The 13,674-nt window shown below is 43.2% G+C and overlaps 1 protein-coding gene across 1 annotated transcript in view; it reads right to left on the bottom strand.

The window, feature by feature from the left end:
- Positions 1-13,674, bottom strand: part of KHDRBS2 (KH RNA binding domain containing, signal transduction associated 2) — a 726,669-nt gene that overhangs the window by 57,286 nt on the left and 655,709 nt on the right. Inside the window, exon 5 of the mRNA XM_025204492.1 lies at positions 5,748-5,830. Within this exon, the coding sequence (XP_025060277.1) occupies positions 5,748-5,830 (83 nt within the window). The remainder of the gene's footprint in view (positions 1-5,747; positions 5,831-13,674) is intronic.

The following is a 13,674-nucleotide window of genomic DNA, read 5'->3' as shown; positions in this document are numbered from 1 at the left end:
TATGAGCAGGGATGGGATGATGACAGTGCCTAGCTGCAGGTCCCCCATTCCCAGTGCAAAGCTCCTGCTCTCAACCAGCATGCCCAGTCCAGAATTCCTGAAGATGCGTGTGTGGTGTGCACTGCCCACCCAGCCAGCACTCACATGTGTGAAGGTCTCCTGGTGACTGATGAATGCCTGCAGGACCCCTGTATCTATAGTATGCCTGGTCTCCATGGGGTTGACAGGTCACCAGGATGTACACCCTGCCCAGGGCCCTGGTATATTGGGGGAACCCCAGTGCATGGACCCTTGCAAGCACCATCTGGGGGTCATGGACACAGAGGACGGTGACTGTCAGCATGTCCTGGAGGGTGCTGCACACCTCCAGGATGGCCTTCCCATTGGTGGCCTTGCCCACCCAGAACAAGTGCACCACATACTGCAGGCTGGCAGGAGTGGGCAACTTGAGTAGCATTTGAGGCAGGCAAGTACCAGTGGGGAGATCTGGGTGCATGCCAGTGTCATGACAGTCCAGGTAGGGCCAGAGCTGGTGAAACTGATCAGCAAAGGTTGGGTGTCCCATGGGTCATGGGTCCCATGGGTCATGGGACACACTGCTTGTCATCCTAGTCATGTTGCACCAGGAACTGCCACCAGGAACTGTCCCAACTGGTGTGGCAGGTCCAGAGGCAGTGGGGCTGGAGGGCCAGGAGGATGATGGTGACCCTGGCAATGGCCTCCTGGAGCCCCTTGTCAGTGTGATGGGTGGCAGCAGCTGCATGGCAGTGGGGACTTCGGGAGGGTGTGCTGTAAGTGGGCAGGCAGTCTCTGCATGTGGGGGAGCCAGGCAGAGCAAGATTGCCATAGGCCAGGTGATGGTGACTTCGGCAGGCCAGCAGGGTGACTGAGGTGGCCAGCAGGATCGGAGGATCTTGTCCCTTACTGCCAGGGCCAAGGACTAGGGAAGCCAGAGCTCACAAACACAGAGAGGGCATGAACAAAGCTTCCATGTGCTGCCTCCGTGTGTACCATGCTGCTTGGCTGAGCACTGGGACTGGCTGCCCAGAGATCACAAAATGGGGCTGTGTTTTAAAGATAGGCTGCCAACTGCTGGTAGCTGGGGCTAGAGGCTGGAGCTCCCCCCCAGTGGCTATAGAGGCACATGGCAGGGTTGGAGGGACCTAGCACCAAATTTAGTGCCAGGTTCTTGCATGTGTACTAATTACTAATTGGCTTAATGCACAGCAAATCTAGTCACACTTAAATGCATGTGGAGACATGCCCAGTGAGTAGTAATGGCTCAATGGCTCAATATCTCTCTGGGGGGAAGCATCAAGTAGGACTCCCCAGGGATCTCTCCTTGATCTGGTTTTGTTCAACTTCTTCTTTAATGATTTAGATGATGACATCAAATGCATGCTTAACAAATTTGTGGATAATAACAAGATGGTTGGAGTTGCAGACAGTCTGAAGGGCAGAGCTAGGACACAGAATGACCTGACAGACTGGAAAAATGGTCCACAATCAATCAGATGAGATTCAGCCAGGACAAGTGAAAAGTCCTGCACTTGGCATGGAATAATGGCATGCACAAATACAGATTGGCTAGGCTGAAGTGATGTGGAAAAGAATTGCCGGGATTACTGTAAACCATAAAGCTGAATATGAGCCAACAATGTGCTTCTGCTTCATTCAGCACTGGTGAGGCTTCACCTAGAGTACTGTGTCCAGTTTTGGACCCTGTACATCAAGAAGGATGTGAACAGATTGGAAAGAGTCCAGCACAGAGAAACAAAATGATTAAGGACCTAAAAAGCAAGATTTAAGAGGAAAAGCTAAAAAAAAAAAAAAAAAAAAGGGTAATTGAGTCTAGAGAATAGATGGCTGAGGGGATATTTGGCTGGATTAGATGACCTCATGAGGTCCCTTCCACACCTATTTTCCTACAACAATAGAAAAATTGATTTCCAAAATTGATTTAGTTGCTGATTAGGAACAATTTATATAGTTTGAATCTTCTGTGGTTAGTTCATATTTGTGAAAAACTATATGGCTGCTATACATATTACTTTACTACTAATTAATATAGTACTGTTATGATTATGTTAATTAGAGTATTTTCATATTAATTAAATGTATATTTATGGTTAACTTGATTCTTTAAATTTTACTTCTTGACATAAAACATGTCTAGTAGTTCTAGCTTGGCATAACACCTATAATTTTGATAAGGATTTCATTCAGTTGCTGAGGACTACAATTTGCAAAGGACTGCATAGAACAGTCTCAATATAGCTATTTCAATCATTTTTGCTGTGACAATTAACTATTGTAACGTTTGTAGCAAAAGATGGCCAAAGATATATTATTTTTAATTTTGGAGTACAACTGAAGTAATCTGCCTGCTGGATTAACCTACTAATAATGTACCAAAGCAGGGGTTTTCAACCTTGTTTAGTAAGTGTACCCCTGGCAGCCAGATGCGGAGTGGGGTGGGGGGTGGTGCATGGCCAGATGCGGAGTGGCGGCAGTGCATGGTGGGGGATGGCGGTGGCCACCACAGCCTACAACCTTCCCCCCTGCATTCAGCTGGCTGGGCAATGCCTGTGTGGCCTGCACAGGGGTGCTGCTGCCCTAACCCCCACCCTCCCGGCCCTGCTCCTGGGAGGCAGTGGTGCAGGGTGGTGGGTAGCAGTGCGCCGTCCCCGCCTGCCCACCTACGCATACCCCCTAGGGCCTTCTCAAGTACCCCGCTGTACTAAAGCATGCAGTTAAAGCATACATGAGAGGGTACACATTCAGATGTAACCAAGGACTTTTAACAGTCTTTACTAGTTTTAGCAAAATACAAAAGACAATGCTTCCTTATTCATCTCAAGTGCACTACAGCAGTTCTGCAGCTGAAGAGAATGCTGAGGGGTTTCTCTCTCAGTAAAATACTCAACTTGCAAACTTAGTAATTTTAGGCCCACAACCTTTAAGGAATACAATTTTGTACACAAATGTCTATTTTCTTAGTTGTCTCACAGGAACTATGCTAATTCAATGAAAAATGTATTCTTTTCCCTTTAAACCTTCATCTGATGTTTCATAATGTTTTTTTCACTGCTACTAATGGTGTTCTCTGACTGGCCAGTTGAAAAATAGATTTCAACTTGATGAAATTCCGAGCTATATTTATAGGATATGTATTATGTCTTATGGAGGTTCATTCCAAATCTGCTGTCTGCTGTAATCAAATGGATAAATTTATCTTTTTTTTTAGCTATACCAGTCATAAAAAAGCCATACCATCACTGTATCATGAGGATTATTTCCCTTATTTTAATATGAAGGACAATAAAAGTACATAAGCTAATTTACACTTGTTCTGTGAGGACATAGAACAGACTTAAATCAGTTTGGGTAGTTTTATGGCCTTCATATTACAATACTGATTCTGAATATTATTGAGAGAGTAACTGACAGAAAATCAGTTGCTTTCAGTAACTACTTCAGGCCTTCCCTATTTTGGAGACATTAAGACCCAACTCCACATGTACCTATTAGAAGTCCAGGCCTACATGGCTGCTTGTTTCCAAAAATATGGATCTTGCTACTTCAGCCAAAGAGGTGCACAGTTCTCCCATTTTTTATAATGGGCAGCCTCATACATGGGCAAATAGCAAAAACAACAGACTGGAGGTCACCTACAGCCAACCTATAAGAAATGAGGTATGTGCGGTGTGTTCAGACACCTGATTCAAAGCTGTTCATTATATAGTTCCATTATCTCTGATCCTAACTGCCTAGAATGGAGGTGATTACATTCACCAGGATGATTGAGGAGAAGGAACAGGATTTTTCATTACAAAATCATAAAGTATAAACAGCTCTTGGAGTAGCAGCCAGAATCCAGGACACCTGTTGTCCCAGAGGAGTGTTCATCTCAATGGGGTATGGACTCAGACTCCATCTCCTTTTGGTCCCATGACTCTTGTACTCCTTTCTCCCCAGTGGTCTGGTTTCAGAATGGGTGAAGGATGCCTTCAGCCCTGCCTATCTTATAGCCTAGTAGTTAGAGTAATCCCCTGGGAAATAGGAAATGTGTGGTCAAATCCTTCCAGTCTGGGTGGGGCCTAGAACCCAGGTCCCTTTTTCCTTTTGTGACTTAGTAAGGAAGACGGTGCTTAAGACATGTTAGAAATGTAGGCATGTGAAAAAAAAATTCTTGGATATGAAGAGGTTAGAATAGGCCTTAGATACTTAGTAGGTGGAGCAGGAGCTGGGTGTAAATAAGTTGAGTTAACCAGTTAACTCTAAGGTAGGTATTTAGATTGAACAGTTTCAGGCCCCCGCTACACATTACAGGCATTGTGCAGTTAATTGGTTAATTCTGCAATGACTTTAAGACCAGCTACACATGCGAAGTAGCTATCACACGATAAAAAGCTGCAACTAGCTATAAAGTTAAACCTCCAAAATGTGTCCTAACTTTATAGTTGGTTGCTATGGAGCTTTAATTTACACATGCAACAGGGTCTCTCCTGTGGTTGGGAGCCCCGTCAGCTGACAGGGCTCCCAGCTGCAGGGTTACACCTTGCCTAATGTGAAAACCCTGAGCCCTGGGAATTGCAGCTTCTGTGATCCCCAAGACTGGGAGAGGCGTTGTGGGAAACTCCCAGCCCACATGGGACTCTCAGTCCACCTTCTCACCCTCAGTGGGACCAAGAGAGCCTGCAACTGATATGGCTCCTGATTTGGGCTGAGCCTCACGCACAGCCAGGACCAAGAGCCCCACAACTGATAGGGCTCCAGGTCTAGGCTGCACCTCACATGTAGTTGAGACCAAGAACCATGCAACTGACAGGGCTCTTGATCCCTGTTGTGCATGAGTCGCAGCCTGATTTGGGAGCCCCGTTAATTATGGGGCTCTCAGTGTCAGCTATGCATGAGGAAGTCAGCAATGGCGGCTTCTTGCTTCTTGTCAGTGTAGGGGGAGCCCAGGATTGGGCTCCCTTTGCTCTGGCAATATGGCATGATTGATCTAATGTACAATCCCACAATTGCACCTCCTGCCATGCAAGTGTAGCATAGCAGGAGGCACAAGCATGTGGATCACACGTTAGATCCAATCATGCCTTACCAGTATGCATAGAGGGGGCCTCAGTTATTGAAATGGTTTCTAGTACTTAAGAAGTATACACACTTTTTACAAGAGATATTTTTCTGCAGTAACTAAAGAATCAATGTTTTTCCCCCCACAACTGAAAAATGGTGCAATAATATGACAGTAACTCATTTTATGATCATAAATCATCTCAGACAATCAAACTGCATCATTCAGTTAAAGTAAACTCAATCAAATGTATAATAAGATTGAAGAATATTTAAAGTTCTACATTTATATTTAAATTTATGATAGTATTATTTGTTTATGGTGGTACCTATCATATGCTAAGAGCAGTAATAAAATAAGGACTTATCCACTGTCTTGAAGCCTTAACATTCTGAGAAAGAAAGACAGAAAGAAAGTCGCTTGGATTTGTTTCCAAAATGAGGCTATGATTTGAAATTATTTACAACTGAATTTTATGCTTTTGGCTTAACTTGGGTTATCTTCCATGCCAGCTCTGACAGTCTTTGTTACTGACTTTTAATAGCTACTTAAGAATATGGAGAGTTTATGAAGAGTTGCTTGTTGTTAGAAATCAAGATTTGAAATTCATATTACAAAAAGAAAAAATGCAGTGGAAAACAAGTCTTAAAAAATTACAAAAGCTTACCTCTGTGTTTGGGTGGCATAACTGTTATCATATGCCTCATAGCTTGGATCATCATATTCACCCCCATATCCATCATCGTATCCCTAAGGAAGAAAAATAATATACCCTAATTTAGAAGACTGATAAATACAGAAGCTTATTAGGTTGCAAAAAGTAATTATGTATTAATATATTCATGCTAAATTTGCAAAGCACCATTTAAAATATTATGCAGCCTACTGACAAAAAATATGTGCATATATATGTTAACAATCATGCAGTATGACGTAACAGTGGAGAAATCAATTATTAATTTAAGAACTTAGTTTATTCATTGAAAAAAATAGAGCATAGGTTCAAACAATAGCACCTCAGTGCTATTCATTTGGAATACTGACAGATGCTAATGAAGATAACTGTTTCTTCAGTAATTCAATATACAAATGCTTTTGTAAATATCTATGGTGAGTAATAACCACTAAAATTAATAAATAGCAATTAAATAATATCAATCTTACAACCCTGTTAAGAATGTTGCTATTGAGTATAAAACCTTTTTGTTTAAAATCTTTTTTATTTTTCAAGGGGAAAAAATTGTCTGGATTTGGCATAGAAGCTGTAGTTAATAACCTTCATAAATAAGTTTTACTATGAGTATATGTTGTATTATTGATCATTTCAGGCTTTTTTGCAGCAGTTACAACATGATTTTCTAGCATGAGCTCAATTAGCAAAGTGTATCTGGTGACCAGAAAGAGGAAAATAAAAGATTGTACAGTAATAACTGCATAGTCATCCTTAGGAGATATACCATTAGGTGATGTTAGGCTTTGGAAACTGTCCAGAAAAAACAGTGCAACTCAAGACTGAATTAATGCCTTCTCTTTTCACCCTTAGGGCACCAAATATCAAAAGCCAATCATAAGAGACTGTGGTACCCAGCTGCTCCATTTCCTTCTGCTAAATCTAGGAATCCTAGAACTCCAAGGTAGAGAGCAAGATAAGTTAGCATGCTAAATACTATTTATTTATTTATTTTAGATGTATATCCTGCCATATCTAAAAGGTCCATGTAGAGAGGGAACACCTTCAAACAACCACATTTACTAGAACTTGATTTTTCTTACTCCATTAAGGTGGCCTCTTTATATTCTTTTACTTAATGGGATTCTAGTTAATTATATAACTTTCACCTGATGATAGGCTGCTAGACATACAAAACTGTTCTCCTAAACCAAACTGTCACTCAAGATACCAACTCCATAGAGTCATTTTTAGTAGAGGTGTGTACAGGATACTATGCAGCAGCTCTACAGGTTTCTGTAATGAAAGCCTCATTGGAAGTAAATCATAAGGGCCACATTATACTTAGTGGCATAAGCATAAGCTCTTCCAGTATAGTTAAACTAGAAATAGTCAGACACACATCTCAGTTTATAATCTATATTAACTACACCAAATGGAAACCTTATGCCATTTACACTGATCTCTAGCATATACAAAATATTAGGGGACGTCCTTGCTATTATTCACATAAATATAAAACTAACAACAGCAGAAGAAGTTCTTTCTGATGTGCAGCCTAAATCTACTCTCCATCAGCTGGTTACTCCAAGGAGATGCTCTGTTTAACAGAATAACCAGAAACAATGGGCACAAGCTGATAGTAGGTTTTGTTTGGACATCAGAAAGAACTTCTTCACAGTTAGGGTTACCAGAATCTGGAATGGGCTTCCAAGGGAGATGGTGCTCTCTCCTACCTTGGGGGTCTTCTAGAGGAGACTGGACAAGCACTTGGCTGGGGTCATATGGCCCCAGTACTTTTTCCTGCCATTGGAAGGGGGTCAAACTTGATGATCCTTTGAGGTCCCTTGAGACCCTAGCATCTATGAATCTATGAAATACAACTCAGCAGTTTTCTAATACCTAGATCAAGGATGTCTAACTGGCAGCCCACATTGCTGCATGCAGCCCCGAAGGGGTTAGCATACAGCCCATGGTCTCCTGCCTAGCCACCACTGTCCCCCCCAGTCATTGCTTCTGCCATGGAAGCTGGGTTCTTTGTGCTCTCCCTCCCTCCTCTGCTTCTATTTCCTTCCCCTGCCTTTGGGGGAGTGGAACAGCACAGTGGAATGATGCTGGGGTGCTCAAACTGTACACAAGTAGAGGGGGCCAGGAGGCCTGTGATGCATGCATGGCCATGGAGACATCTGGGCTGCTCATGCTGCACATGAAAAAGGCAGGAGGTGGGCTGTCTGCACTGTAGGTGTGTGGCACACATGGCCAGGAAGTGAGGAGGGGAGCCAGGCTGCCTGTGTTGAAGGGAGGGAGGTGGACTACCTGTGTGGCATAGGCACCAGAAGTGGCGGAATCATGCTGTTCGTGTGGTGGGGAAGGATCAGAGGCAGGGATGCTGCCTGAATGCTGAATGGTCCTCAGTCTGTGTTTCTGGGCCACAGACCTGAGGGCCTGTGGAGATGTTTGGAAGTTGGGACAGCCCTGACCTAGATTATAGGGACAAATTTCTCTGGTGAGAGTATGGTTTTCAAAAGAAGCCCAGGAGGTTAATTCTTTCATCTAAATCAGAACATTAGATTGCATAAAATGAAACTAGGAAGCCCAAGAAGCTGACAAACAGAAGCTCCTGAGGAACATGGCCACACAGAAGAAGCAGTTCCTTGACCTCTTGAGCTGTCTCATGAGTTATTGAATCATGGATGTTGCTGATGCTGATCCAGGCAACTCTAGAACATGGATTCTGAGTTAGGCACAGATACATTCTCCGAGTCAGAGAGAAACTTCCACTGGATACTTCTAATGAGAAACTGCTGCCATGGAAAAGATATTAGTCACAGAACCAGGGAGACCTAATGAAATTATAAGAAGAACTGTCACCAAAAGTGTCAAAATTTAAGAAATAAGAAGCAAAAAATCTGAACCAACCCTAGAAGTGGCGAATGACTCTTCTTTCTTCTTTGAGCCAGCCATTAGTCCCTTTTATAAAAACCTCCTGACTTCCACTTCCTCTTATCCTTAGGCCTCAGTACAAAGGAGAATAAAATGGAGGTTTCCAAAACTGGACTTGACAAAACTCCAAGATGAAGGGAACAGCCACAAGCCACAGTCTGCTCAATCAGCATTAGACTCCAGTACCAATGAACCTGATAATGCAGCAGCAGCAGTTTATTCTTGTCTGGGAGAGGTATTTTGGAATACTGGAGAATTTATGGTTCTGGAGCAGCCCAGGACCACAACCCAAATTGTTCTGTGAACTTTGGTTAAGTCTAGGCAGAGTAACTCAGTATTCTGTAGAGAAATCTGAGTTAGTTCCAGAATCGAAGTACATTACTACTGCACTTTGCCCAGGCAAATTAGCCCAGGTGGAGTGCCATATTAATACAGTACTTATATTGATCCAGCATCCTTATTAGTATCTCCTCACAGCACTGCATCATGCTGTGCAAACTTATCACCTCATCTGGGTATTTCTACGCAATGCTACACTGCACCATATAAATGTACCATATGTACTTGCAAACCACATGGACCTCCCTCTTTCCTCCTCCCTCCTCACCCCAATCAGCTCTCCATAAATTGAAGTGTGATTCTTAAGTGTAAGAACTGATTTTCTGTGCTGGTAGAAGCATAAAGATTTTGTCTTGCAAAATGGATGCCAGCTTCCTCTCAGCAAGCAAACAGGAGAGGTAGAGTCCAGTATTAACCCTTTCATGGATGCTCTCTGCTTGCTAGCTAAGATAGAAGTTACCAGCCATTTTGCAGCCCAGCCTCTCCATTAAAAAACACCTTGAGTCCATAACACTGGAAAATCTGCCCCCCCTCCCCCCACGCCCCCAGCATTCTTCCTTCAAAAAACAAGGTGCCTGTCTTAGTTGGGTATGTATGGTGTGCAGTAAATACAGTGTTGCTGGATGCACATAAAGAGGCTAATCCTAGCAGTGAGCTCTTTTTTCCTGTTTTTGTAAGCTTTTCATAAGCTTCACTTATGAAAAATGCCTGAAGTTAAGTATGTCTGTTCTTTCAGGACTGATTTATAGAAATATCATATGAAGAGAAAAAGAACCAGGGAGTGGTTTTCCCAAGGCGGTGGTCTGACAACTACAGGAAGATAAAAATGGCATGAAATACATCACTGAAACCTGAAAGATCTTTTTCTCTATGTCTTTGGAAGTAGACAACTAGCCATGGAGGGGAAGAAACTAGAGTGACTGGGGAGTGGGTAATTTTTCATATCCTTACCTTCAAATATTTTTGGCTATACAAGGGCACCTCATTCTGGAGTGCACTGACATTTTACAAGTTACCCACAGCTCAGTAGCACTAGGGGATCCACAAGTAGAAACAGGAAGCATGTAAGTCATTAAACAACACAAACTGTTAGAGATGCTTAATACCTTTCAGAGAAGAAGCTCTTTGTTACTTTATATTTTGTTAATTGAACATTTTACTGAATTTATCCTGCACCATTATTACTGGTACTCCTGATCGGAAAGGAAGAGGCTTCAACATTTTTCCTTAGCAATACCATGAGCATGTCAAACCTGCCCTTCCTTTTCTACCTTCACTAGCTATTCAATATTGTGTCAAGATCAAGGTCTCTCATATTTCAAAGTATTCTGTTGCCTAAGCCAAGCATATCTGAAAGATTTTTGTACAGTTCCGGGATGAAGATTTTGGTTGACAATGCTACATATCACTATGAACTTTTCATAATAAAAGTAAGGCTCATTTGTGCGGGAGATGAAATTCTCTCAGCTGCTGGCATGCAACTGAAGAATGAACTCTGAGGTGTACATTAATGTACATATTGTGGTGTTTCTGTTAGAGAAAGAAGATTGAAGCCTCTTCATCTTCTTTTCCAAGTACAACGTGCATTTTAATCTGCTTTCTCTAATAGAAACACCACAATATGCACATTAACATACCTCTCCTGGCAGATAGGTTCCAATAACAAAAAATAAAGCTCTGTCAAAACAACATACTATATCATACAGGGCTGGATCCAGTATGGGCACTGCATGTGGTGCACAGGGCTAGCCTGGTGTGTATTGCATGTGGTGCGTGCACTAGATTTAGTGCACCCAGCTGGTCTGCAGCTAGGTCTGGTGCACAAAGGTGGCCTGTAGTCCCAATCCAGCCTGCAGACTGGTTCTATACTAGTCATCTGGCCCTTCAACTGGCCCTGTGCTACTCAATAAGGTAGCCTAGGGGATAGTGACCACCTATTGATAGAGTTCACTATCTGGTGAAAAGTGGGGAAGATAACTAGTAGGGCTGAAGTGCTAGACTTCAGGAAGGCCAACTTCAACAAGCTCAGGAGATTAGTTAGGGAGGGACTGACAGGCAAAAACATCAGAGAGATGGGAGTCCAGGAAGGGTGGGCGTTTCTCAAGTAACTGATCCTGCAGGCACAGAAAGGGACCATCCTAGTACACATAAAGGGGGGCAAAAAAGCAAAGAAACCCTCTTGGTTGAGCAGGGAAATCCAGGAGAGCCTGGAGGGGAAAAGAGAGGCCTACAAGCTGTGGAGGCAGAGGGCAGCCACCAAGGAAGAGTATACCTGCTTGGCTCGAGCTTGCAGAGAAGCAGTGAGGAGAGCCAAAGCAGCAATGGAGCTCAGGCTGGCAGCAAAAGTTAAAGATAACAAAAAGTCATTCTTTAAATACATAGGAAGCAAGAAGAAAATGCAGGGTAACATAGGCCTCCTTCAAGATGGATTAGGGCAACTGGTAACAGATAGGATGCCCAACGCAGATCTCCTAAATTATTTCTTTCCATCTGTGTTCCTTGACATAAATACAAACATACATCCCAATGGGACTTTAGGTAAGCACGAGATAGATACCAACCCACCAACTGTTAGTGCTGACCTAATAAAGGGGCACCTGGAGCGGTTGAATGTATTTAAATCAACAGGCCCTAATGATCTTCATCCTAGGGTACTTAGGGAATCAGCTGGAGTCATAGCAGATCCACTGACGCAACTGTTTGAGGACTCATGGCACTCAGGACAGGTCCCGGAGGATTGGAAAAGGGCCTCTATGGTCCCCATTTTCAAGGAGAGGAAGCAGGAACCAGGTAACTATAGGCCAGTTAGCCTTATGTCTATCCTTGGCAAGACCTTTGAGAAAATTGTTAAGGATCACATTTGTGGGGGACCAGCAGATAAAATAATGCTAAGGGGCAACCAGCTTGGGTTCATAGCAGGCAGATCCTGCCTGAGTAACCTGGTTTCTTTTTATGACCGGGTCACAAAATGCTTGGATGAATAGAGTAGATGTTATTTACTTAGATTTTAAGAAGGCCTTTGACACAGTGTCACACCCAATTCTTATAAATAAACAAAACAGTTGCAATGTTGATTATTACATTGGTGGGTGGTTTGGTGGGTTACATTGGTGGGTTACATTGGTTTGGTGGGTGGAAAATTGGCTTATGGGACGCACTCAGAGAGTGGTGGTGGATAGGTCAGTTTCTACCTGGAGAAATGTGGACAGTGGAGTCCCCCAAGGACTGTGCTAGGACTGGTATTGTTCAATATCTTCATTAGTGACTTGGATGAGGAAGTAGAAAGCACCCTGTCCAAGTTTCCAGATGACACCAAACTATGGGGGGAGGTAAACAATCTAGAGGGCAGGGAGCGAATCCAGACTGATTTGGACAGGCTGGGGAAGCAGGTGGAACAGAATAGGATGCAGTTTAACAAAGATAAGTGCCATGTGCTGCACCTAGGGAGGAAGAATCATCAATACACCTATAGTACGGGAAGTATCCTTTCTAAGTAGCACAACTGCAGAAATGGATCTCGGAGTTGTAGTCAACTCCAAAATGAACATGAGTCACCAATGTAATGAAGTAATAAGTAAAGCTAACCACACTCTCTACTGCTTAAGTAGGTGCATCACAAACAGGTTTAGGGAGGTGATACTTCCTCTGTATGTGGTCTTGGTCAGGCCGCAGCTGGACTACTGGGTCCAGTTTTGGGCACTGCACTTCAGGAGGGATGTAGATAACCTGGAAAGGGTTCAGAGGAGGCCCACCCATCTGGTTAAAGGCATACAGGAAAAAACCCTATGAGGACTGATTGAGGGACCTGAATCTCTTCAGCCTCTGCAAGAGAAGCCTAAGAGGTGATCTTGTGGCCATCTACAAACTCATTGGGCGGCGGAGAGGGACAGTAGGAAATAGGGGATGCAATGTTTACCAGGGCACCCATCAAGGTAACTAGAAACAATGGCCACAGACTAAAGGAGAGCAAATTTAGATTGGACTTCAGGATATTTTTAGAAAGGAATTACATCCTCATGTTATGTATTTCCCACTTTTTGGCACCATTTTTAAATAGTTAAGTACAATATATGAGAGTCAGATCCAAAAAAGTCTTAGGCACCTAAAATAGGACTGAGGAAGACTTAAGGTTCTATGTCTAAAATTGACATGTAGCCCTCCTCCTTTCATGCAGCCTCACTATATCCTCTCTTTACCTAAACGCCAAATCCCCAGTTTGAACTGAAATTACTGAGGCACCTACAAGTGCTATCTTCTGTGCATGAAAAGGGCTGCCCCTGGCTAAGTGGGAAGGAACCGAGTTCCCATATAACTCCACTAAGAGGAAGGTAGGAGGGGCAGCTAAGGGCATTTATAGACATGCTCTGGGAGAATGGGGGTGCACACTTTAATTAAAGTGCCTGGAGCGTCACATGTATCAGCCTTCCTGTGCTGGAAAATGGCAGCAGGAGCACTTTAACTAAAGCTCATCAAATGAGCTTTAGTTAAAGCATCTACACCACGATTTTCCAGTTCTGGGATGCTGACACTGGAGTCTGCTGGAGCGCAATAATTGCCATGCTCCAGAAGACTCAATTTAATAGATTTCATAGATTTCATAGATATTAGGGCTGGAAGGGACCTCGGAAGATCATTGAGTCCA

This window comes from Alligator sinensis, unplaced genomic scaffold (assembly GCF_000455745.1).
Source record: "Alligator sinensis unplaced genomic scaffold, ASM45574v1 scaffold482_1, whole genome shotgun sequence".
Taxonomy (NCBI): domain Eukaryota; kingdom Metazoa; phylum Chordata; order Crocodylia; family Alligatoridae; genus Alligator; species Alligator sinensis.
The sequence above is the reverse complement of the archived record's forward strand: the minus strand, read 5'-3'. Positions and strand labels throughout refer to the sequence as shown.